Genomic DNA, 27,228 nt, shown 5'->3' on the forward strand with positions numbered 1-27,228 from the left:
TAAGCTTCACAATGGTATGCAGTTAAAAATACAGAATAGGACAGGTAGAGGATATTCACAGACCAATTGCTCTTGCCAAAAATCGGGCGCTGTTAATATTCTTCACTTCAGTTCTCACACCATATGGCTCCCCAGGTAGATGTACAGATATATTGGCATCCACTCTTAACTGTCCCTCTGTACAAATGAAAGCAAGACATGAATATAATCTGCCTTTATAGGAATAGAATGCATATGATCTGCTTACTGTTGTGAGATTGTTTTGTAACATAAACATACATTAAAATTAAAATTCACTGAACCATAGTTCTTTAAAGAATGTTTCCTAACAGAGTATAGCATCAAGGAAGAACATTATCAAAATATGGTGCATACAATTCAGATTGCATTAAATTTCCCAGTCAGAAAAATCTTTCAAAACTTGCAGAATACTGTTTTTCCATTAAGCCTTATATTAGTGTCATGGTGAAAAATAAATCAGAACTCTCACTTACTTTAAACTAGGGGAATAAAGGTACTTTAATCCTATTTATTTATTAAATATCTGAAATGGTGTGAATCCATGAGGAATCCTTACATGAAAAGAGTAAAATTATGCTTGAGACTTCACCTCTTAATAGACACATAGAACCAATTTTCTGTATTATTTTCAATTTATTAGACAAAATATAATTCTCACTTGGTTGTAACAAAACTGGGAGCTCGTCCAGGATTGTTCCCACAGACTGACAAAAGAATTGGAGTGGGGAATGTAAATTATTCCTTTAAAAGCAATTTAAAAACTACAAAAGGCTTTCTTGGTCTATAACGCTAAGCGGTAAAATGTCCACATTGCATGACAATGCTTTCACAGCACAGGATGAGATAACTGGTGAGAAGTTAAGGGCACTGTCCTTTGAAGGCCCTTAGAGATAGAGTTCCACCCGAAAGCCAGAAAAATGGAAATTTTTAAAAGGGTGGCGAAGCATCTAGAGATAGAAACTGAGGACACTGAAACAGATAAGATAGCAGCAGAGAAATTAAGATTGCGGCAGTGGAAATTGGAACTGGAATTTGAGAAAAGAGAAAGAGAGAGGGGGGGGGGGGGGGGGGGGGGGGGGGGGCAGGAATAGAAAAAAGAGGAAGATTGAATAGAGGGAGCCAGTTCACCCCTTCTCACGTCGTCATAACACCTTCCCTCCTCCTTGAGTTTTCTGATCCCTTGTAAAGTATTTTAACACATTCAATTGTACAAAATGTAGTAAGAGAGGAAAAATTAGAGAATAAGACACCCAAAGCCAGCTAACACTACCAAAGCAACTAATTGTGGAGTTCCTCTGTCCAAAATGTCAGAGCAAATTTCTTGCCTTGACTTACACTGATCCAATCATAGAATGATGCAATACAGGAGGCAGCCATTTGGCCCATCCTGTCAGTGCCAGCTGCTTGATAGAGCTATCAAATTATTTCCTTTCTCCCTGTTCTTGCTCCATAACCCTATAATTTTTTACATTTCCAACTATTTACCCAATTCCCTTTTGAAAGGGAATTTGGTTCTCTTATTTTCTCAGACATTGCACTCAGATCATAACAACTCACTATGGAAAATGTTTTTTCATGTCATCACTACTTCCTTTGCCAATTGCCAGAAATCTGTGTTCTCTGGATACCACTAGTATCACTGGAAACAGTTTTCCTTATTTACTCAATCAAGATCTACCATGATTTTGAATGTCCATTAAATCTGCCCTTAACCTTAACCACTCCAAAAGCAACCCCAGTTTTTCCAGTTCCTCAATGTAACTGAAGTCTTTCATCCCTGGTACCATTCTAATAAATCCTCTTTGCATTTCTTAGGCCTTAAGATCTTTCCAAAGGTGTGGTAACCAGAATTGGACACAATGGGCAGAAGGTCTTTAACTCACCAACTGCATTAGCGTCCTGCTTCTGGGGTTCCCGACTGTTATGACATGGCAGATGATGTGCACCAGGTGGGCCAAATCCACAAGGGAAACTTGGCCACTCTATCACAACGGTTTTGCAATTTGTATTTATTAATGTGTGCACTGAAGTCAGAAGTAATAAGCCCACCAACACCTTTAGAGATTTTTAAAAAATAAACTAAAATATTTATTAACAAAATAAAAGACTTCAAGCATATACGTAAGACATTTACTTACTACTATATACTATACTATACTATTTACTTACTACTATAGCAAGTTCTAAAATTCCTAATTGACCTGACTCCCAGTTACACATCCCTTTTAATGCAACAGTCCAAAATAGATTTGAGATTTAAATTAAAACAAGCAAGCTAACACAATACCCACTTGGCAGTGGAATTCCAAATGGCTTTCACAACTTCAGTCATTTTACATAGCAGACTTATGCACAAATGGCTGGAGGCTTCTTGAAGTCTGTTTCACACACTCCTGTTGGACCTTATATGGCCCCTCCTCACATAGCCTTTCATTCTCCTTTATATATGTTTCTTTCTCTTTAATATGTAAATTCTATTGCTCCACATATCTTTGAAACTGCATTTTCCTCATAATATAAGTTTTATGTTGCCAATATTGTCAGTAACCTTTGAGAAAAATAAATACATTCCTTAGCCTTGCTTATCTGGCTTGTTGTAAACAGACTAATTAATATCCCTTTGAAAGCCAAACAATCCCTTCATTCATCTAAAAAATATGCAAATTCCCTTCACATCTTTCACGCTGAGCCAGCATCCATGTTTACTCATTAGCATCTCGAGCACATTTCTACACCTAGCTTCTTTTGATGATTTCAAGCTTCCAGTCTACTTACTCTAAATGTAATTAAATCACACAGACAGAACCACCTATACTTACACCCATAAACCTGCTTCACAATTAACCAGAAAAATATAATGAAAATTATTATACTTTCGTAACACCTCCATCCTTATGGGAAAATGATAATTTTAAAAGGCAGCTTCATTTTCTTAACGCATCTTATGCTACCTACTATACTTATCTGTACACCCAAATTATTACATTACCAGGTGCATGCACTAACATAGTATATATACACAAATCCTTTGTATCAACAAAGGTTATTTCAGTCCAGTGTCCAGGTTTTAAATATCCAATTTTCCTTTGAGCTTCAAACTCTAGACAATACATCTGCAATTAGATTTCCTCGTCCAGCCACATGTTTAATCTGTAAATTAAATGTTTGCAGTAATAAATTCCATCTGAACAGCCTTGAACTTTGATCTCAAAATTTGTCCAGAAATTTTAAAGGATTGTGGTCTGTATAAACAATTGTTTCTAATGAATTGTTTGCAACATTTTTTTTATTCATTCAGGGGATGTGGGCTTCACTGGCTGGGCCAGCATTTATTTCCCATCCCTAGTTGCCCTCGAGAAGGTGGTGATGAGCTGCCTTCTTGAACCGCTACAGTGGGAGTTCCAGGATTTTGACCCAGCGACAGCGAAGGAACAGCGATATATTTCCAAGTCAGGATGTTGAGTGACTTGGAGGGGAGCTTTCAGGTGGTGGTGTTCCCATCTATCTGCTGCCCTTGTCTTCCTAGGTGGTAGTGGTCGTGGGTTTGGAAGGTGCTGTCGAAGGAGCCTTTGTGACTTCCTGCAGTGGATGGTACACACTGCTGCTGCTGTGCGTCGGTGGTGGAGGGAGTGAATGTCTGTAGATGTGGTGCCAATCAAGCAGGCTGCTTTGTCCTGGATGGTGTCAAGCTTCTTGAGTATTGTGGGAGCTGCGCTCATCCAGGCAAGCGGGGAGTATTCCATCACACTCCTGACTTGTGCCTTGGATAGGCTTTGGGGAGTCGGGACAGGAGTTACTCATTGCACAATTCCTAGCCTCTGATCTGATCTTGTAGCCACAGTATTTATATGGATAGTCCAGTTCAGTTTCGAGTCAATGGTAACCCCCAGGATGTTGATAGTCGGGGTTCAGTGTTCGTAATGCCATTGGACATCAAGGGACGATAGTTGGATTCTCTCTTGTTGGAGATGGTCATTGCCTGACACTTGTATGGCGCGAATGTTACTTGCACTTGTCAGCCCAAGCCTGGATATTGTCCAGGGCTTGCTGCATTTGGACGTGGACAGCTTCAGTATCTGAGGAGTCATGAATGGTGCTGAACACTGTGCATTCATTAGTGAACATCCCCACTTCTGACTTTATGATGGAAGGAAGGTCATTGGTAAAGCAACTGAAGATGGTTGAGCGTAGGACACTACCCTGAGAAACTCCTGCAGCGATGTCCTGGAGCCGAGGTGACTGACATCCAACAACCACAACCATCTTCCTTTGTGCCAGGTATGACCCCAACCAGCGGAGAGTTTTCCCCCGATTCCCACTGACTCCAGTTTTGCTAAGGCTCCTTGATGCCACACTTGGTCAAATGCTGCCTTGATGTCAAGGGCAGTCACTCTCACCTCACCTCAGGAGTTTTACTCTTTTGTCCATGTTTGAACCAAGAGGTTCAATGAGGTCAGGAGCTGAGTGGCCCTGGCGGAACCCAAACTGAGCGTCAATGAGCAGGTAAGTCCCAAACAAGTGCCGCTTGGTAGCACTGTTGATAACCCCTTCCATAATTTTACTAATGATGAAGAGTAGACTGATGGGGCGGTAATTGGCCGGGTTGGACTTGTCCTGCTTTTTGTGGAAACTTCGAAATGCTACAACGCTAATACCAGACCCAAGGTCTCCTTTTGGATCACTGAATATCCTCTCTGTTGTACATTCAGCTTTCGTGAAAAATGCCCCATCGGTTTCTTGATTCCAGTTTCATTTTCTTGCAACACTACCGCACCAATGTCTACATCACTTGCGTCAATGGCCAATGTAAATTGTTTGGGGCACTGCCAAAACTGGTGACCTAGTCATTACAGTCTTTAAACTGTCCAAAGCCTTCTGACACTCCTGTGTCCATTGAAACGTCTTGTTCTTTTTTAATAGTTCAGTTAATGGAGCAACCACACTGCTAAAGTTTGGTACAAACTTCCAGTAAAACCCACTCATGCCCAGAAACCTCAAAACTTCTAATTTTGTTGTAGACACGGGGAAATCCATAATGGTTTTGATTTTCACATCTCTTAGAGCCACCTTACCATGTCCAATGGTACAGTCTAGATATGTAAATTGCGCTTTTGCAAACTTACTTTTAGCCAAGTTTATCACCAAATTAGCTTCTTGCAGTTGATTAAACAATTCTTCCAGATGTTGTAATTGCTCCTCCCACGTTTGATGAAACTATCAAGTCTTCAATATAAACAGGACAATTGCTCATTCCTGCAATTGCTTTGTTTGTTAGGCTTTGAAATGTTGCTGGTGCATTTTTCATACCAAACGGCGTGACTTTAAACTGATATAGTCCATCTGGCATCACAAAAGCCGATATCTCCTTTGGTCTCTCTGATAACGGTACTTGCCAATATTCTCTCAGCAACTCAATCTTGTGATAAGCTTTGATTGCATTGAGAAAGTGAGACAATCTTCCAAATGTGGTATAGGATACGAATCTGCTTTTGTCACTGCATTCCCCTTTCGATAATCCACACATAGTACCGAAACCGAATAGAACACAAAGGCTATCACAATAGGTGAATTCTAGTTACTGCAACTAGACTCAATGTTGTTATTTTGAAGCATGAATTCAATTTCTTTTTGTACTTGTGATAATTTTGCTGGACTGAATCCCCTACACTTACTTCATGTATAGCTAAATTTGTCTCCCCAGCTTATTCCCACAAATAGCTTTGTGTTACTGCAATAGCTTCTCCAAATCGCTTTGACACTTGTCTGGAAGGTAACTCAATATTACATTTAAATTTTTATGTACCCCCTCATTATCCAATTTGATCAGAGGAAAATCAATTCCAGAATCCTTCATTTCTACCTCTTTCTCCTTACTTACCACCACTAATACCTCCTTTTGGTCCTCTTCCCTGTCAGAGTACTTCTTAAGCATTTTTAGATGACACACCCTCTACTTCTTTCTTCTATTTGGAGAACTTAATAAATAATTTACTTCACTGAGTTTCTTTTTAATCCTGTCAGACCCACTTAACCTTGCCTTTAATAATTCACCCGGTACTGGTAACAAAACTAACACTTTTTCCCCTGCAATAAAACTACGATCTGTGGCTCTCCTATCCGCCTTCACTTTCATCACCTGCTGTGATATCTTTAAATGTTCCCTAGCTAACTCATATGCTCTTTTCAATCTTTCTCTGAAGTTTGTCACATAATCCAGGAGAGTAGTTTCTGAATTTTGACCCACCAATTTCTCATGAATCAACTTCAGTGGTCTCCTTACCTCATGACCATAGGTTAATTCAAAAGGAATAAATCCGACCAATGCATTAGGAGCATTCCTAATAGAAATACCAAGAATGGAATTCCCCTTTCCAAATCCTGTGGATAGTCTTGACTTTAAGCCCTCATCATGGTTATTAAAGTTTGATGCTATCTTTCCAAAGCACCTTGTGATTCGGGATGGTAAGCTGTTGATTTAAACTGTTTTATCCCCAAACTGTTCATTACTTCCTTAAACAGCTGTGACATAAAATTTGAACCCTGATCTGATTGTATTTCTTTTGGCAAACCACATCTTGTAAAAACTTTAGTCAACCCTTCTACAATTCTCTTTGCTGTAATATTTCGCAAAGTTATCACTTCTGGAAACGTTGTAGACACATCCATTATTGTCAGCAGGTACTAATTTCCACTTTTGATCTTAGGGAGGGATCCTATATAATCAATCATGACCATAGTAAAAAGTTACTCAAATGCCTGAAATGGAATTAAAAGTGCTGGTTTAATCACTGTTTGTGGTTTCCCTAACACATGACATGTGTGACATGTTCTACAGAATTTGCCTACATCTTTATGCAATCCAGGCCAACAGAAATGTTTTTGTATTGTTGCCCGTGTCTGCCTAATTCCTAAATGTCCCCCTATTGGAATTTCATGAGCTACTCTCAGAACCCAGATGTTATAACTATCTTATGCACTTCCATCCATTTCTTATCTACTGAAACTTGATACGGCCTCCACTTCCTCATTAACACATTATCTTTAAGATAATAACATTCTGGAATGTTTTCTACTTCTGTTTCTGAGTAAGCTATTTGAAATAACTGTTTTATTTGTGATCCTCTTGTAACTCTACCAACTTCCTTGAGTTAAAGACTTTAGCCACATTCTCTTCCATTTTCTCTCCCTGAACGCTCTAATCAAAGATAGCATCAGGTAATTGAACTTCAACACCGTTTCCCTGTCTTTTAACCTCCTCTTCTTCCTGTTTCAACTGTGAGTTTGTTACTACACAAGCTGGAAACAATACAGGGTGCTCCTTCTGCAACACTTCTGCTGAATGCACCTCCACAGGCTGCTCAACTACCATAGGCATCGCCCACATCTATGGCCCAGTTATATAATTACCTAAATTAAATTGAACCCTATAATGGGTCATTTTTCCACTACTCCCAACAAACACCTCACCTGTTTTCCACTTACTCTTTAAATTTACCTTCCACAATGGAATAGATTTAGCATCTCAATGAACCCGATTATCACCTTTTCCTGCAATACTCCCTCTGGACAACAAATATCACTATCCTATAACATTAAGGATTGATTAGCCCTGTGTCTCTTAAAATTTTAATGTCTTTATCTGCTCCACTCTGTAAATATGGAAAGACTTCCCCTTCACATACAAATCTTTAAACATTTCTGCAACCTGCTCTTCAGAACTTCCTTGGGTAAATTGTGAACATATTCCCACTTCTTTACCTATCACAGATTCTTCCTGCTTTACCTGTACACAAACCACTGACTTTTCCTGTGCCTGGACCTCAGAACCCACAGTACTTATACTTCCAGAACTTCTCTGATTTCCAATTACTGTAACAGGTTTTCCCTGTAACCCCCTAACACATTGACTTTGTGTGCCCAACCTTACAACAATGAAAACACCTCAACTTTCAAGTGTCACTTCTACCCTCAGCACTTTCCTTTTTAGTCTGAGAAAAAACTTTGAGAATTTCCAACTACTCCTCTTCCCTGACTACCTACCTTCCCACTTTCTATCTTTCTGATTTAAAAGGATGACAAAAAAAGGTTAGGTCAATGAACTAACTCATAATCATCAGCTATCTCTGCTGCATGTCTTACATTTTAACCCTCTGTTTCTCCACATGAGTTCTCACTACCGAAGGAATTGAATCTTTAAATTCTTCCAAAAGAATTACTTCTCTAAGAGCTGCATATGTTGTCTCTACCTTTAATACCCATATTCACTGGTCAAAATTACTTTGTTATACCCTCTCAAACTCAATATAAGTTTTCCCAGGCTGTTTCCTTATATTCCCAAATTTCTGCCTGTATGCTTCGGGAACCAATTCATACGCACTCAAAATAACCTTTTTGACTGCATCATAATCCACCAATACGTCTTCTGACAGTGAAGCATAAACCTCATGAACTAGACTAATCTAGACTGAAAAAGCAATGTCCAGGTTTCTTGTGGCCATTTCATCCGTTTAGCTATCTTCTTAAATTAAATAAAAAACCTCTACATCCCTTTCTTCAAACTTCAGAAGAGTTGCACAAATTTAAACATCTCCCCATTGGGTTTCAGGTTGAAGGTTTTTTCATCTTCAGAACCTTCCTGAGTATCCGAGATCTCTTTTGTAAGGTCCAGCTTTTTAAGCCAGCATTCCGTTTCTCATTCCTTCTCTCTCTCCTCCATTGCTAACTTCTTTTTCTGGAGGTCGAATTTTCGCACTTCCATTTCTCTTTGAAATGCTCTCTTTTTCTCTTTCTTTTCCTGTCCTTTCTTTTTCCCCTAATTCAAGTTTTTCAGTTCCTTTACTTGTTCCAGTTCAAGCTTCTTCATTTGTAACTGAAATCTGACTACCTCCAGCTGTGACTCAATAGTTTCAGGTATCCCTTCCAACATCAAATGCTGTGCTATCACTTCAGCTATGTCTGCTTTCTTTGCCCCTACAAGGTAACTTCAACTGCAGCTTATCTGCCAATTCTGTTAACTTACCCGGAGATATTTTTTGTAATGCCATCAGTTACATCTTCTACTTCCAAAAAAGTTTGTCATGGATACGGCCATATTTGCAGTCTCACTACCTTAAAATCCCTCACACCAACTCCTGAATTCAATGTGCTTCTTGTACTCATAGCCTTAAGATTCACCAACTCCAAACCAATCGAGGAATTTCAAATATACCTCAAAGATCCCCCAATTTTGTTATGATGTGGCAGATAGTGTGTGCCAGGCAGGTCAAATCCACAAGGGAAACTTGGTCGCGCCATCACCACAGTTTTGCAATTTATATTTATTACAAGATGTGTGCACTGAATTCAGAAGTAAGGAGTCCACCAACACATTTAGAGATTTTAAAAATGAAATTAAAATATTTAATAACAAAATAAAAGATTTCAAGCACATACATAAGACTACAATTGCTGACTACTATAACAAATCCTAAAATTCCTAATTGACCTGACTCCCAGTTATACACCCCCTTTAAGGTAACAGTCCAAAATTGATTTTAGATTTAAAACAAAACCAGCAAGTTAATACATTACCCACTTGGCAGTGGAATTCCAAATGGCTTTCACAACTTCAGTCACTTTACATAACAGACTTATGCGCAAATGGCTGGAGGTTTCTTGAAGGCTGTTTCACACACTCCTGTTAGATCCTACATGGCCCTCTCCTCACATAGCCATTCATTCTTCTTTATATATGTTTCTCTCTCTTTAATATATAAATACTATTGCTCCATATGTCTTTGAAACTGTATCTTCCTTGTAATATAAAAAATTTCATGTTGTCAAAATTGTCAGTAACCTTTGGGAAAAATAAACAAACTCCTTAGCCTTGCTTATCGTGCTAGTTGTAAACAGACTAATATCCCTAAGAAATCCAAACAATCCCTTCATTTATCTAAAAAAAATGCAAATTCCTTCACATCTTACTTGCTAAGCCAGCATCCATGTTTACTCATTAGCATCTGAAGCACATTTCTATACCTAGCTTCTTTTGATGATTTCAAGCTTGCTGTCTACTTGACTCTAAATGTAATTAAATGGCACAGACAAAACCACCTATACTTACACCCATAAATCTATTTCACAGTAAACCAGAAAAATACGAAAATTCTAATACTTTCGTAACACTGACCAATCACAGAATGTGACATGAGGATGACCCACACCTGTTAGTAGATGAATTGATTTAAAGAAACCCCAACAGGGGTCAGAATGGCTCCATTTCAGACTAATTCTTCGTCAACCCAAAGAATGGAATTGCAATGTGGGAAGACTGCCCCCTGGAGGTCATTCTGTGGGCCATAAGAACCTGCAGAGAAGTTTTGCTTCCTGTGGACAGGAGGAAGAGGTCAACCTCACAAACCAAGCAGGCATGGTTGGAGGTGGCAGGCAAAGTGAAAAGCAGAAGTGTAGTCCATCACAGCTGGATTCAGTGCCACAAGAGATTCAATGAACTTAGAAGGGCAACAAAGATGAGTGACATCCCATCATCCGGTACCAACCCCAATGCCAACTTCCACAACATTCTCCTGCATAGCACTCCTCAGACAAACACACTTTGCAGCTCCACTCATTCCTCTCTCTCACGGCACTTCCTCACATTCCCATCTAGGCAACCAACAATGACACTTACCCTCATCTTACTGCTATCTCAAATCCATCCTCTACAAATGTTGCCATTCCCTCCTCTCCTTACAGTCTAGATCTCACACACATAACTCTCTCCTTTCTCTCCTTGTAGGAGAAAGCACAGAACTCCAAAGAGAGGCAGGGAACCACGAGTGGTCCTCCAGTGATAGACACCCTGACCACAGAATTAGTAGCCATGGAGATCACAGGGTTGCAGAGTGCATGGCCTTTGGCAATGGAGAGATGGGGGTCTTCCAGATACCTACTGGCAGAATTACATATTACACTACCATAAATGTGATAAGATGTGGGACAATTTCTTCCTTTGCCCACCTCTGGACTAACCGCAATAAGATGCATTTTTGAGAAGGAGTGTTTTGACCCCTTGAGTGCTGTGACTTTAAGGAAATACACATAACAGGCTTTCTTTTAAGTTTAAATTAAAATAAAGGATAAACATTTATTTTTCAAAATACCCAAAATGTAAATGCAACAAATACCCATTCCTCAAACACACACAGAAAAGATAATTTCTAAAGTGGTAACATCCACTAAGATTACTAATAGGGTAAAAATGAAACAGGGTCACTTCTTAAACAGTTCTTAAGAAAGTGGTTGAAAACAATGCAGGCCTAATGGATTCTCTCTTGGTTCACTGAAGACAAAGGTGGTTAAAAACTTCTGGTTTTTTCAGTCGAAATTGTGGTTGAGCACCTGTAGTGAAAGTTATAATCCTGTAGGTAAAACGAACTAGCCCCTCTTTACTACCTGAGATATTTTTCGAGGTAGGATTCTTTCCTTTTTCTGGGTGAGATCTCTCCCTCTGAGTTGCTGGCCCCAGACTGCCTGTGCTGGCCTGTACTTATGGATTAATAAGCTATTTCCAGGCATTTCTGATCACAAGCCAGTTTCAATCATGTGACAACAGCATCAATGTTTTTCCTTGTCCACACAATGGGTTGATGGCAGTTGTAATTTGCCACACAATAGAGGATGTTTGCTAAGTCAATATTCCAGCCGTGATTGGCCTGCAAAATGTTTTTATTTGAAATTCCATCTTCCTGGGGCAAGTCTAGCAGCCACTGTTATTTTAAATCTCTTCCATTGAAATGGTGAGGGGTAGTCAAACCTGGGAAAGCCATTTGCATTTTAAATAAGTTTCTAGAGATAAGTTCAGACATGTCTGTCCGGCAGTACAGAAACCACAAAAGAAGTCACCTGACTCCCCTGGAGTCCATTTTGTTAAGGTATATTGTCAATTCCATGCTGCTTTTTAAGGTAAAGTGTCCACCTTCCTAATAAGTTTTACGGGCATATGACACAACCGTGACAACATAGTAATTTGTCAACTTGCTGTCCATCACTAATTCAAATGGAACCACTGCACAGCAATGATTTTGAGCCTTTTCCCCATGTCAGTTCTAATTCATGTCTTTGATTTCCCACAGATATTTCAAGTGCAATACTTCAGGAGCTAGAGCAGGCAGAGGCCAAGGATTCCTCAGAGGAGGTCATACACTGAAGAAGCACTATGACAGGATTCATGCACAGCTTCCACAATGCAGATATACGCACCTTAGTGGGGTTCCCAAGGGAAATAGCTGGGTTATCACATGGTTAAGTGCACATCACAAGCAGATGTTGGGGGCAAAGACAATAGTGGAGTGTCTCTGGAGGGTGCAGGACACTACAAACTTTGCTCAGCCACACACTGGCGCAAGTGCTGAGCCTCAGGTTTTATCCATGAAGAGAACAATTCTCTAGCAGCAACAGGAAATGTGTGAGGCTTCATCAGCATTTCCAAGGGCTCTGCATTCACTTTGAAACAGGTGGAGTCTGTCTCAAACAGGAATGCCATGATACCTCAAACCTTTGCAGATGTCTACCTCCATGGTAAGCTTGGTCACTTGCCTGCAGCGTCAGGCTCAGCAGTCCATCGAGTGAATGCTTGGCCACACCAATAGCCTTCATACACAGGCAGCCACTTTAAATAGGATGGAGGAAATCCTCATCTTCGCCATTCAGCAGCTCACTTAAGTGCAGCAAAGTGTTCTCCTGCTCTTGGCTAGCAGGAAAGTGTGGGTGGGCCACAAGGGAGGAGGCAGAGAAAGGGCACAAGGAAGTAGGGACTGTTCAATGCGCTCCCACTTCTCATCCCTTGCTCCCACCGTCAGTCTGAGCCCCACATACTGCCAATTGCACCAATGACCAAGTCTGCCTCTGCACAGGTGCAGGTGGTGCAGTCTTTGGCGCCCACCATGGGCATCTCAGCTGTCAGAGGAAGGGAACAAGCAGCCTGTCTCTTGGTCTGCTGAAATCAAAGGGAAAGCACTATGTAGAAAAAATAGAAAAAGGAAAAGAAAGATTTTTTAGTTATGTTGTGAAAATCTGGTTCATGGTTTATATGTTTTAGATTATAACTTTTAGGTTGGAGGTTAAAGCGTTAAATGCAAGATACATGGAAAATCCTGACTGAAAAGCTGGTATGCATCTCAAGTAAATGCAATTCAAACAAGCTTGGAGCTGATTACACTTAAAAGGTAACTTATATTTATCTTCAAGGTTAGAGTTAACAGTGTGAAAGCAATAAATAATAGGGATCTTCTATCTTAGCATAATAGAGTCAGATGGTCTACTCTTCCTTCGATAAAAGATTTAAATTATTCAATTAGTTTCTAGATGAAAGGAAGCTGAAAGCACTTTTGTAAACATCGGGTTACTTCGTGAACCCAGGGAGTCTGGAATAAGGATCGTAGAACTCCATTAGCAATATAAATTATTCATGTATTACAAAATCAAAGAGTAGCATTAAGCCTTGAAGTTAAAATAATTTGTTTACATTTTTGTTTCAGAACATCCCAAAGCATGCTACGTTGTCGTATGGACAAGACGTGGGGGATAGCGGGTTCTTTTTAAGTTACCTGTGCGTTTGCTGACAGAAGAAAGCAGTTCAGCTTGGGGAAGAGACAGAGGCAGTTGCAGCTTTGGTTTGGTATAGATTGCATTGCAATGGATCTAGAGAGCCAACAGGGGATGATATTTACGCCTGCACTTCAAGCAGAGAAAATACTAACATCATTTGTTCGCTGCATGGAATGCAGGCAGGGCTCCTTCTGAATTTGGATTTTGTGAGGGAAAAGCAGCTAGGAGACTTGTTCTATTTTGCAATTAGTGGAAGGAATCCACAGTGGTCCTCACAGAGCCTTATGGCAGAAAACAGTCAGCAGAGTTGGCTTGGAAAGCTGCGGGAACGCAGTTGGGTATCTGCCAGCAACCTGAACAAGGAACTGGAGGCATCCATAGTCATGAAGCCAAAAAGCTAATGAAAGGACCCCTATGCAATCTTATCTCTGAGGATAGCTGGATCACTGAAGAGAATTAACGTGAATTCCAGTGGGCTGTGGCATCTCTTAGGATCAGTCTCCAGAGAACTGAATGCATCTTTGTTGTAATGCATAAGGGAATTCTTGGGTCAGGGTCGGATGGCAGGTGTGTGTGTGTGTGTGTGTGTGTGTTTGGGGGGGGGGCGGGGGGAGCAAAATTTAACATTGAGTTCATAAAACACACTGTTATAAACTATAGTGTTGAGTTATTAGTGCTGAGTTATTAGTGCTTACTTTGTTTAATTATTTTTGATAATCAAAGTTTGTTGCTGTTTAAAACATAAAATCCTGTGGCACAGTTCTGTTAGTTAATTGCTGGGTGCTCGGATTTCTCTGTAAATATTAACAGTCCCTAACAGGATCGTAACAGTTGTACAATGGGATTCATGTGGATGATTATAAAAATGTCACTATCTTAATGTATTTGAAATTGTAAATGAATCACACACTATTTCAAGTACCCATTATTCATTTTTGCCTCCCAACCTTCCAAATGGACACTGGTTTTAACATTCCCCTAAAGATTAGAGTGGAAGACAAGAAAAGGGTCTGAACGAAATGGGGGGATTTTTGATTGTGGGAATGGTTTGTGTTGGGGTAAGGGGCAATGGGCTCAGCACTGGTGTGCCATAAGGCTTTATACATTCTGATTATCTGAACCATGCCTGGATGAGTCCGTCAAAGGCTTCTCTGGCAACTAGTTTAATGCAGGTACCCTGGCCATATCAGACCTCTCCTCAGCCTGCGCTCCCCCTCACAGCGGTTCTCATTTTCCTCCTCTTACAGCTTCAGTCTTCCTGCAACACTATGGTATGCAAGGCACAGCAGACCACTACCATTCTGAACATCTTTGCTGTTATATACTTAAGGGCACCCTCTGATTTGTTCAAGCACCTGAATTACATTTTCAGAAATCCAGTGGCTTGTTCAATGAGTGCTCTTGTGCTCAAGCGGCTCTGGCTATAGTTTTCCTCTGCATCAGTGAGTGGCCTCCTCACTGGCCTTATCAGCCACGTCCTTACAGGGTAGCCCCTGGCTCTAAGGAGCCACCCACTGAATCTGTTTGGAGGTGCAAAGACCTGTTGGAGATGTGACTGGAGCAGAATGAAGGCATCATAGCAGCTTCCAGGGTATCTTGCACAGACATGCATCAAAACCTTCCAGTGGTCACAAGTGGAATTCCTTCCAATTGACAAAAACTGCTTGTTGATCTAAGGATGTCTGGATTGTCACATGTGCGCAGTTGATTATTCTTGCACAAATGAGAATCCAGCCACTGCAGCAAGTGCGAGACCCCTCTGGTCTGACTGGCCTATCAATAGCAAAGTGGATGTAATTGGCAATCCTGGCAAACAGTCACCTGGAAGGTACACTTATGACAGCAGATTATGATGGCCACTGGTAATGCAAGTCCACCTGGCTCACTGTGAACGAGTTCTAGCAGGCTGCAGATGTCAGCAACAATCTGCAGTGAAAGCCTGAGTCTTCTGAGACGCTGCTACTCAGTCATGTAAAGAAAGCTGATCCTCTGCCTGGACCTTGCATAGGGGTATTGCCTCCTTCAAGTGGAGTCTCCAACCCCTCTGTACTGTGGAGCAGCTTTTGGCCAAGGACTAGGCAGCTGCTGTTGATGTTGCTTCTGTTGGTGCTCCTCTGGTTCATCAGAGGTCCATGACAGAGCTGCCCAAGTTGCTTTAAGCTGCAGTTACAGCACTCAGGTGGTTAAACCACTCCTTCTCAAAAATTGTCCTAAATCTCCTTTTTCTGTTTCATCTTAATCTCTGTACTTTTAGTCATCCAAGGAGCTCTGGCTTTGGATGCCCTTCCTTTGCCCTTCTTGAGAATGTACCTAGTCTGTACCTGGATTATCTCCTCCTTGAAGGCCTCCCATTGCTCACTTACGGTTTTAACTGCCAATCTTGGTTCCAATCCATGTGGGCCAGATTCCTTTACAACTCAGTGAAATTAACCCTCCTCCAGTTGTGCACTTCTACATTTAATTTTTCCTTGTCCTTTTTCACAACTCTAAACTTAGTGATATTGTGATCAGTTTTCCAAATGATGTTCTACTGAAATATGCTCCACTTGTCCCACTTCATTCCCCACAGCTAGATCTAGCACTTCTTCCTTCCTCACAGTCTGTAAACATACCAGTCAGGTAAATCTCTTGTAAAATTTCTGGAATTCCTATCCTTTTGCCCTTTACACTATTATTTTCCCAGTATAGATAGCTGAATAACTGTTAACTGAATTCCCTCATTATCTGTAATCTTGCACCTTTCTCTAAATTGCCTGCAAATTTGTTCCTATTGTCCACTATTTGGTAGCCTAAGGGATACACCTAGCAGCATAATCACTCCTCCATTGTTCCTTAATTCTAATGAAACAGATTTTCTTCGAACCCTCAAGTGCATCATTGCTTTCTAGTGCTGTAATAGTATCTTTGATCATACTACTAGCTCTCTTTCTTATTTTCTTCCCTATCTTTCCTCTGTATATCATAGCCAAGAATACCAAGCTCCCATTCCTCCTCTTATTTAGCCAGGTCTCCATTAATGCCACAATATAGGGCTGGATTTAATGCTCCCCGGCTGTCATATAATTCAGCCTATAGTCTTTTGTGGCTACTTGCTTCTGCAGTTTAGCAACCTTACTTACTATATGCTGTGCATTTATGCACTTGCAAACCAAACATCTTAATCTGCCTCAAATGTCTGACCTATTTCTGAACTACTCTTAGTTTTAATGCTGTTTGTTCCTCCTAGTCTTCTGTGCATCTTGTACTTCCCCTCTAATCTTCCATCCTGGTGACACCTATCCAAGGGTGCTTATTAATCTCCCCAAGAGGATATTCATCAAAACCCTGTTGAGGTACAACCTGTTCATCTATTAAAGGTTCCTCCTGCCCCAGAACTGGACCCAATGCACCAATGATCCGAAGATTTCCCTCCTGCATCATTTCTCCATCCATGTATTAACATGTCGTAACTTCCTGTCCCTATTCTCACTAGAATGTAGCACTGAGAGTAATTGAGAGGTTACCGCCTTTGTGGGCCTGCTCTAACTTCACCCTGGTTCCTGAAGCAGTCCCTAGGACATCAATTCTTTTCCTATCTATGCCTCTGGTTCTAACATGGACCAGGATTTTTGGCTATTTCCTTGCCTACTGCAAAAATGTTCTGCACCTCTTCATTGATATCCTTTACCCTGACACCGTTTTAGGCAACACACCGTGCGGAACTTACATCAGTGGTTGGAGAAACACCCGTCCATTCAAAATCCCTTATAATTAAAATCCCTTATGGCCGCTACATTTTTTTACATTTTGGTGTTCCTCCACACAGTGCCTTGGATGTACACTAGGCTGCACAGCCCTGAAGTTTTGTCACCCTCACCGATATACGACAATGAAAACCGGTTTGAGAGTGGCACACTCCCGTAGGATTCTTGCACTGCTTGTCTCTTCCTACACTACAACATGGCCACCCACTTACTATCCTCCTGAACTCACTATAGCTGCAGAGTGACCACCTCCTGGCATGCGCACTCCAGATAATTCTCAACCATCCATATATGTACGAACATATGAATTAGCATGAATTGGCCATTCGCCCCCTCGAGCCTGCTCTGTCATTCAATAAGGTCATTGATGATCTGACTGTGGCCTCAGCTCCACATTCCTCCTACCCCCACTAGCCTTTGACTCCCTCGTTAGTCAAGAATCTATCTACCTCTGCCTTAAAAATATTCAATGACCTTGCAATAATTGCAACCGCTCTTCAAGCTCTCAGAAACCCTGAGGATTTCAGTTGTTCGAACTCAATATAATCTGCGCACGATTGCCCCATCAATCTTGGAATGGTACATAGTTAACTTTCTGTGTCAGTAGCAACTCTGTCATGGCCACCACTTTACCTTCAGGCAGGGTAAATTAACTGTACACTTGTGTTCCCATCCAACAGCAATTTTAGTAAATGTCTCAGACAGCCTGTGGTTTAGCGACACATCTGATAGCCTCCCAATTTCATGTTATTTCAACAGGTTTGGATGTTGGTAGGGCAAGTTGAGTATGGGAATACCAGAGTAATCTTTTTCTGTTCCTTTCAACAATAATATCGTGACAGCCCTGATGCCTCAGCAAGTTTAGCAAGTGAGTAGCTATGTTAAATAACAGTGGTTCCCAACCAGTGTGCTGCCGTGAAGGTTACCCAAGTGTGCCGTGAAATCAGAGGCTAATCAGAGAGAACCCTGAACTCTCAGTCTCTATCATCACTTTTATATCTTGAACTCTCGCTCTCTCTCATAGTTTTTATCGCCCCAACTTTCGCTCTTTCTCTCGTCGCTTAAGAGACCACGCAAAACACAAACAGATATAAAGAAAACACTGCCAGATCAAGATTTGCAGATAGTATATGATATAGACAGTCATGGATAAGTTCTTGAAGAAAAGTGAAGAATCCGCTCTGATTCAAATGTGGCCAAAACAACAGAAACCGCAAGAGAAAAATGCGAGGTTCGTACAATACAGTGACAGCTACCTGGCCTTTAGATTTTTGTGGGCTGGTGATGCCCCTTGCCCTGTCCCAGAATGCTTAATTTGCAGGGAGAAGATCCCAAACACTGCAATGGTACCAAGTACGTTGAAGTGCCATTTGAATACAAAACGCCGTTCGCTTGCCAACAAGGATATACAGTATTTCAAGTGCCCAAGAGAATAAAATGTAAAGCAAGATCAACATATGATGGAGTGTGTGCAGGTCTCAGATAACTCGCTTCCTGCGCATTATCTGGTGACTGAGCTCATAGCGAAATCGAAGACACTGCACATCATTGCCAAAATCCTAATTCTGCCTGTATGCAAAAGTACCATGAGAGTAATGTTGGGAGCTAACGTCACCAAAGAAATTAACAAAGTTCCTCTTTCTGTTAATACAATCAAATGGCATCTTGCTGAAATGTCAGTTGATATTGGAAAGGTACTTCAAGAGAAATTAGAAATGAGTGGAAAATTTGACCTGCAGATTGATGATTCTACAGATATTAGCGGACACTGCCAGCTCTTAGCCAATGTCTGATAGAATCCCCATCAACATACCTAAGAGAATTTCTTCTTTTGCAAAGAATTACCCAGTCACGCAACCAGGGAGGAAATCTTTCATGTCACAACTGCTTACCTGGAGGAAAACAACCTTAACTAGACCAAGTGCAATAGCACCTGCACTGACAAGAGCATTTTCCATGATGGGAAAAGTCAAAGGATTCGTGAGTTAGGTAGAAGAACAAAAGCCTGACATCCAGGTCAGCTACTGCATCCTGTACTGTGAAGCCCTTGTTGCCAAAACAATGCTGCCTGAGTTAACTGCAGTATTAGACCAAACAGTGAAAATCATGAATTATGTAAAATCATGTCCTTTGAAATTACACTTGTTTACTATTCTCTGTGAAAAGATGGGGGTTGAGTACCAGGGTTTACTCATCCACACAGTAGTGCGATAGCTGTTTCAGGGGAAGGTCTTCTCATGCGTTTACGAGCCTTGTAATGCGCTGAAAGTGTTTTTGGCTCTGTATGAATTGCCACACAAAGATTTAATATGTGATGATTCTTGGTGTGCTAAGCTTGCATGTCTTTCAGATATATTCAGTCATCTGAATGAGCTGAATGTTAAAATGCAAAGGAAAAACGAGAACATTCTGATGTCCACAGATAAACTTCAAGGCTTCAGATCAAAACTATCCCCTTGGCAGGAAAAAGTGGCAAGTGGGTCTATTGAGATGTACAAGCTGGCATTTTGCTTTGACTCAAAGTTTTAATTTCAATAAGTAATTTTTTAATGAAGAAACAACTGAACTTTTTAATTGTGTTAGAAATATGAGCTTTCACATTTAAGAAAGGCAGACTTTAAAAAACTGAAAACAATTGAAATTGTTAATGGGAAACACTTTTAAATTATGTAAATTTTCTATTAAAAATTATGTATTTGACAAGCAGCCGGTGATAAAGCTTTCATTTCACTGCTTAAACTAATGAAAATTGTATTAGATAGTGGGTTGATGTGTTTTTAAGTGGTTTTAGAGGTAAAAGGCTTTTGTTAGATGACAGTTCAGTTGGAGAAAATAGGTGTACATCAGATTTTTTTAGTATATAAAGGCATACAGTGACATACAAAAGGTCGGGAACCACTGTTACATTAGACAGGAAGATCCCAGATTCAAACAAAAGGTTGGGAACCACTGTTACATGAGGCAGGAAGATCACAGATTCATCATCTGGTCTGAGCGAAGTTAGCTGATTTTAGACTGGGTGGCAGGAGGAATGCTATAATTGGCCTCAGTGCCAATGAGCTAGCAAGAAAAAAGAAAAATCAAACAGGGTCACTGCTCCTGATTGCTATCGAGTGTACCTACTGGAAGTGTGTGCATGCATGCATGTGTGCATATCAGGCAAGGGCACAATTGCTATGATGAGCCCACTCCTGATGACCAAATTAATTATTGACACTCACTGTCAAGGCTCACACATGATTGATATGCAATTGGGTGAGGTACCAAAGGATTTCCAATGCTAGAACCATATCCGAGGGAAGGCAGGAGAAAAATAATTGATTTGAGGGAAGGAAAACTCAACAATCTGGTAAAAGAATTATAATTGGTCTCAATGTAATTTTGCTATTCTCCAAAATTGGTTATGTCTCACTCAAGTATTTCCTACTGGCAGTGCCTCTGTTGAAAATAAGCCATAATATAGAAGAGGAGTAGGCCATATATCCCCTTGAGCCTGCTCTGCCATTCAATAAGATCATGGCTGATCTTTGACCTCAACTTCATTTTGCTGCCCTATTCCCATATCCCTTGATTTGCTTAGAGTCCAAAATCTATCAATCTCAGTCTTGAATATACCCAATGACTGAACATCCACAGACCCAAGATAGAGAATTCCAAAGATTCATAACCCTGAGTGAAGAAATTTCTCATCTCAGTACTAAATGGGTAACACCTTATCCTGAGACTATGGCCCCTAGTTTCTAGACTCTCCAACCAAGAGAAACAGCTCCTCAGGATCTCCCCCATTTACCCTCTCAGAACCTTTCATGTTTCAATGAGATAACATCTCATTCTTCTAAACTCCACAGAAAATACTCATTCTACTCAATCTCTCCTCATAAGACAACCCTTTCATCTACTGTTGCACTCTCCTTAACACAAGTATATCCTTCCTTAGGTTCAGAATCCAAAAGTGTATACAGTTCCTTCCTTCAGTACAAGATCAAAACTACACTGCACATTTGACTTGGCCAAGATCAAGCTTGGTTATGATGTCTCTCACCACTTACTGATGTTAATTAACTAAAGTTGACCATTTAGATGATGTACCTCTGGACTTCAGACAACTATGGAACTAGATCTGAATATTAGTCTGCATTTTTGGCAAAGAGGGGAGTAAAGTACATGTTCATAAAACATAAGTTTCCTTAACTATACTTTCTCTACCTGATACACTAACAAAATGCCCAATCCCTGTCACATTTCGTTTCTTTTGTTCCCTATCTATCCAAAAACTGATAAAAAGTCAGCAATTTTTCCAAATTTCTGCCCATTTTGTTTAATAAGAAATCCTCAATAACCAGTGCTGGTAGCCATTTTGATGAAAAAAAAGGTTGTTTCATAACAATGAGTTATAAATTTAAATAGAAGTGTAATTTTCAGTAAGCTGATATAGGCTATTTCAAAATTCTAAAACATCCTCTTTACCTGCCATATTTCCATGGCATGTACCAAGTGCCTGTAAGACAAGTTGGAGTTCTCGAATAGCTGCTGCTGCTTCGTCTCCACAACGCATGTCTGGTTCCATAACAATCTCCATCAAACCAACCCCTGCAATCAAACAACATTTCGCAAATAAAATTACATTGTATTTTTTTGTCAAAATGTAAAAATTGGAAGGGGGGAGCTGGGTTGGGAAAAGAGATGGAGAATTAATATTCAGGCAGAAAGGCAACTTGAAAGAACTTGCATTTATACAGTAATTAATCCCATCATCAGGGCAACCCATGTACTTTACAATCAAAGAACTTTGGACCTTGTTCAGCAAGTCTCTCGACTTGGGCCCCTTTTGTCCCCAAAGCAACCAAATCACCCGGCTCGCTGTCGGGCAGAATTCAGAGGTCACCTGATCCTCTTCATTCCTCCATTTTACCTTAAAGAGACAGCCCCAAAACATTCTTATAAACTTCATATCTGTAACGTAAAAATGGGTAAAAAACCAATTTTATATTGTGAATTTTACTCTTCATACCTACCAGCCCTATTTAAGTCAATTAATGTATGGGTTCTTGCATCGTCATGGAGACTTTTGCCGCTATCCTGTTCCAGTTGGATTTGTTTGATTCGCACCAATTTAGGTATCATATGATTTCTGTTTTTTCCAGTGCAAAGGCTATATGCAAGGCTTCCGTTGATGGCAACTGGACATCTCTGCTGTGTTACCTGATAGCCGACCTACATGCACAACAAAAAATATTTCTCAAAATGTTGGCAGAAGATTCTTGACATCAACCAGACAAAATTCAGAGATTTAACTGCCACAAATCTTTCATGTAAACTGCGTAAATGCGCTTCAGGATGCGCTGATAATTAGAACAAAAAAAAATCCCAACAGTACTTTTTTTTATTAAACTGCCATCAACCTTGTTGTTGGAGGTAGCATGGCAAAATAAATGAGATGACACATTTGCAATCCTGTGTCCTGATCGTAACATAACAGAAACTAAAAACAAATGAAACTAAAGCAAATAAAGCAGCGCAAATATAAATCAAATACAAAACAGCTAAACAGCGCAGGAAGGAGAATGAGAATCCTTTGGGATATTTTGGGGTACTACTGCCATCTCAACATTACATGCATCCAGTAGCCAGTCAGAAGGGGACACACTGATGGATCCTCATACCATTCAGCAAGTTCTAATAATTAGTAATGGAGTCATATTCAAATTTACAAAAAGGATAGACAGGAAAAAGACCAGCTGATCCATCAAGTCTTTGCCACGATGGCTCGACATTGGTTAAATACACCTTCCCTCTATACACCACCCCTCCTCCCACCTCACAGCTATGTAATCTCCCGGAAGAGGCAAAACAGAAAAGAAAAGAAACGGGGTTAATATGGGGAATAAAATCATCTAAAATTCCTCTCTGGCCCCGTCAGGCAATCAATCCAGGAGGTCTCTCAGATTAAGATGATTACAAATTTGATCCCTGGACTGTGCTGCATTAATTGATCTTGGCCAGGCTACTAGGAGGCGGCCTTCAACTGGCTTCAACACCATTGCATTTGTGAGAGGGGTAAAAGAAAATTGGCCCTGAAATGATGTCCCGTCATCTTCAAAAGATATGGGGAGGCAATTGGTAGAAAATGGAAGACAAACTGAAAATCAGTATGATCACAGCATGATCATTACAGAAGCAAAAATACTTTAAGATTTTGCATTCAATATCATAAGCAAAGGTATCAGTTGCCTTCAGAAGTTATGATTTTAAATATTTTGAAAACATATTAAATACAAGTGAAAAGTGCACTCAGTAGGTAAAAAAAATTGCCTACTTAACAGAAGTTTTTTGAAATTATGCACAAGCTTACTGGCAAGTCAGCGTAGAAGTAGTGTTTTCTGTCAAACTTGGATTTCTTATTAATGGTACAGTTTAGGGCCAAGCCAGTCATCACAGCTGCTTCGACACAGTGTTTGTTAAGAACCTTTTGAGGGTGAGGAAATACAATGATTACGTTGTACACATGCAGGCATCCAATGCGAGGCATTCAATTCAAAAACATGTTCTGCACCAAATGAAGGCACTGTTTTAAGAATAAAATCGCAAACAAATCACATAACTTCATACTAATATCTGAAGTAACATCCCCTAACAGACATTAAGTTCTAATTCTGTTGTGAGTCAGCATGATAAATAGCACAAATCTTCACACCATGAGGCTCTTCTTCACAGCTCAATATTGCATTGTTGTTCAAAATGAAATTAATGTGAGTGCATACAAATTCATAGTGAGATTGTAAGTCAGCAAAAGTCACATCCAACTGCATGCACTGCAGAATGTGGAACGAGCTTAGACAAACAAAATCAATTTGATACCAACTTGACTTCTACTGAAATCATTATAAAAGAAAAAAAACATCCAATTAGAACTAATTTGCTTAAAAGAAATTTCTCAGCTTCAATGCATGGGCTATGCAAAAACTGGTGTTTAGCTTGGCAAGATGCAATGAACCAAGTTGATCACACTGTCAAAGTAGAATAATAGTTCATACAAAAAGAAACTACTGGGATATTCTACAATCACTCAAAACAGGACGAGGTGAGGGGGAATGGAGATTTGGTTCAAATATTTTATCAAGTGTTGATATTTTTCTTATTAACTGCTTAAATCAATCTCATAATACGTAAAGGTGGTTTTGAAAGCTTTTGAAGATTTTTGTAGCAGAGAAGAGGTGCTGCACATAAGCAGGTGAGCATTTGGATAGACATGACAATTTGACAGACACAACAGCTCCAGCTGTTTCAACTTCTCTGAAATTGGAAATAAAATTGCAGTTTCAAGCATTTTAATCTGGCAATTTTTACAAAGTGGTCCACTACTCCCTGACATGGGAAGGTGGTGACACATGTTGGATGAGATTCTAGTCTATTGGTAACCCTCCAAAACTTGTAATTCTTCATCTTTTACACTGACTATTCTCCATTGGGCATGACTGCCTCAGTGTTTAAATTCTAATTGTAAAGCAATTTTGAGGACTTGCCAGGATATAGATGTCCTTTTAACAAGCTTTCCATCTATACTGGGTCATTCCAAATGACAAGACATCCCATTGCCTAAATAACACACGATTCTATAACATTTCTAAATGTGCTGGGTTTTGAGGTTTACTTTTAAGAGCATTCTTTTAAAATTCCTCCTTTGAACTATCTACCCAAGTGAACACTACCTGCAGCCAAAAATGCAATTTGATCCCAAGGCTCCAATACTGTTACTCAAGAATAAGAGTTTTTGGTAGTCGCCTGGAGATAACCCACTGATTTCTCTGTTATTTGTTGGAAGTCACCAATCCCCTGCTTGATGCCTTTCTCTGTAGATGATTGAGATTGAGAGCTCAGTAGACTGTAGTGGGAGAGATTTTTTTAATTCATTCTCGGAATGTGGGCTTCGCAGGCTGGGCCAGCATTTATTATCCATCCCTAGTTGCCCTCGAGAAGGTGGTGGTGAGCAGCCTTCTTGAACCGCTGGAGTTCATGTGGTGTAGGTACACCCAAAATGCTGTTAGGAAGGGAGTTCCAGGATTTTGACCCAGCGACAGTGAAGGAACAGCGATATATTTGCAAGTCAGGATGGTGAGTGACTTGGAGGGGAAATTCGAGGTGATGATGTTCCCATTTATCTGCTGCTCTTGTCCTTCTAGATGGTAGTGGCTGTGGGTTTGGAAGGTGCTGTCGAAGGAGCCTTGGCAAATTCCTGCAGTGCATCTTGTAGATAGTACACATTTCTGCTACTATGCGTTGGCGGTGGAGAGAGTGAATGTTTGTGGATGTGGTTCCAATCAAGTGGGCTACTTTGTCCTGGACAGTGTCAAGGTTTTTAAGTGTTGTGGGAGCTGCACTCATCCAGGCAAGTGGAGAGTATTCCATAACACTCTTGCCTTGTACCTTATAGATCGTGATCAGGCTTTGGGGAATCAGGTGGAGAGTCATCTGTCGCACGATTCCTAGCCTCTGACCTGCCCTTGTAGCCACAGTATTCATATGGCTAGTCCAGTTCAGTTTCTGGTCAATGGTAACTCCCAGGATGTTGATAGTAGGGGATGCAGTGATGGTAATGCCACTGAACATCAAGCGGCGATGGTTGGATTCTCTCTTGTTGGAGGTGATCATTGCCTGACACTTGTGTGGCACAAATGTTACTTGCCACTTGTCAGCCCAAGCCTGGATATTGTCCAGGTCTTGCTGCATTTGGACATGGACTGCTTCAGTGTCTGAGGAGTCACAAATGGTGCTGAACATTGAGTAATCATCAGCAAACATCCCCACTTCTGACCTTATGATGGAAGGAAGGTCATTGATGAAGCAGCTGAAGATGGTTGGGCCGAGGTCACTACCCTGAGGAACTCCTGCATTGATGTCCTGGAGCTGAGATTACTCCAACAACCATAACCATCTTCCTTTGTGCTAGGTATGACTCCAACCAGCAGCGAGTTTTCCCCCTGATTCCCATTGGCTCCAGTTTTGCTAGGGCTCCTTGATGCCACACACAGTCAAATGCTGCCTTGATGTCAAGAGCTGTCACTTTCACCTCACCTCAGGAGTTCAGCTCTTTTGTCCATGTTTGAACTAAGGTTGTAAGGAGGTCAGGAGCTGATTGGCCCTGGCGGAGCCCAAACTGGGCGTCAGTGAGCAGGTTATTGCTAAGCAAGTGCCACTTGATAGTACTGTTGCTGACCCCTTCCATTACCTTACTGATGATCGAGAGTAGACTGATGTGGCAGTAATTGGCTGGGTTGGATGTGTCCTGCTTTTTGTGTACAGGACATACCTGGGCAAATTTCCACATAGCCGGGTGGATGCCAATGTTGCAGCTGCACAGGAACAGCTTGGCTAGGGGCACGGCAAGCTCTGGAGCACATGTCTTCAGTGCTTTTGCACGCTGTTTCTTAATATCGCGCGGAGCGAATTGAATTGGCTGAAGACTGGCATCTGTGATGCTGGGGCCTGTGGGCGAGGCAGAGATGGATCATCCACTCGGCACCTCTGACTGAAGATTGTTGCGAATGCTTCAGCCTTATCTTTTGCACTAATGTGCTGGGCTCCTCCACCATTGAGGATGGGGATATTTGTGGAGCCTCCTCCTCCAATGTGTTGTTTAATTGTCCACCACCATTCACGATTGGATGTGGCAGGACTGCAGAGCTTAGATCTGATCTGTTGGTTGTGGGATTGCTTAGTTCTGTCTATCACTTGCTGCTTATGCTGTTTGGCACGCAAGTAGTCCTGTGTTATAGCTTCACCAGGTTGACACCTCATTTTTAAGTGTGCCTGGTGCTGCTCCTGGCATGCCCTCCTGCACTCTTCATTGAACCAGTGCTGATCCGCTGGCTTGATGGTA

At 40.8% G+C, this 27,228-nt stretch overlaps 1 protein-coding gene across 2 annotated transcripts in view; it reads right to left on the bottom strand.

The window, feature by feature from the left end:
* gatb (glutamyl-tRNA(Gln) amidotransferase, subunit B) overlaps positions 1-27,228 on the bottom strand; it is a 91,399-nt gene that overhangs the window by 56,200 nt on the left and 7,971 nt on the right. For both annotated transcript variants that reach the window (XR_013576529.1, XM_078541280.1), the window contains exons 3-6: positions 23,704-23,817; positions 22,367-22,565; positions 21,819-21,941; positions 64-177 (exon numbers count right to left, since the gene is read on the bottom strand). Coding sequence is in view for 1 of the 2 variants with exons in the window: in XM_078541280.1 (XP_078397406.1) it covers positions 64-177; positions 21,819-21,941; positions 22,367-22,565; positions 23,704-23,817 (550 nt within the window). In the remaining variant the exon portion in view is untranslated. The remainder of the gene's footprint in view (positions 1-63; positions 178-21,818; positions 21,942-22,366; positions 22,566-23,703; positions 23,818-27,228) is intronic.

The sequence above is a fragment of the Cetorhinus maximus genome, chromosome 1 (assembly GCF_964194155.1).
Source record: "Cetorhinus maximus chromosome 1, sCetMax3.hap1.1, whole genome shotgun sequence".
NCBI lineage: Eukaryota > Metazoa > Chordata > Chondrichthyes > Lamniformes > Cetorhinidae > Cetorhinus > Cetorhinus maximus.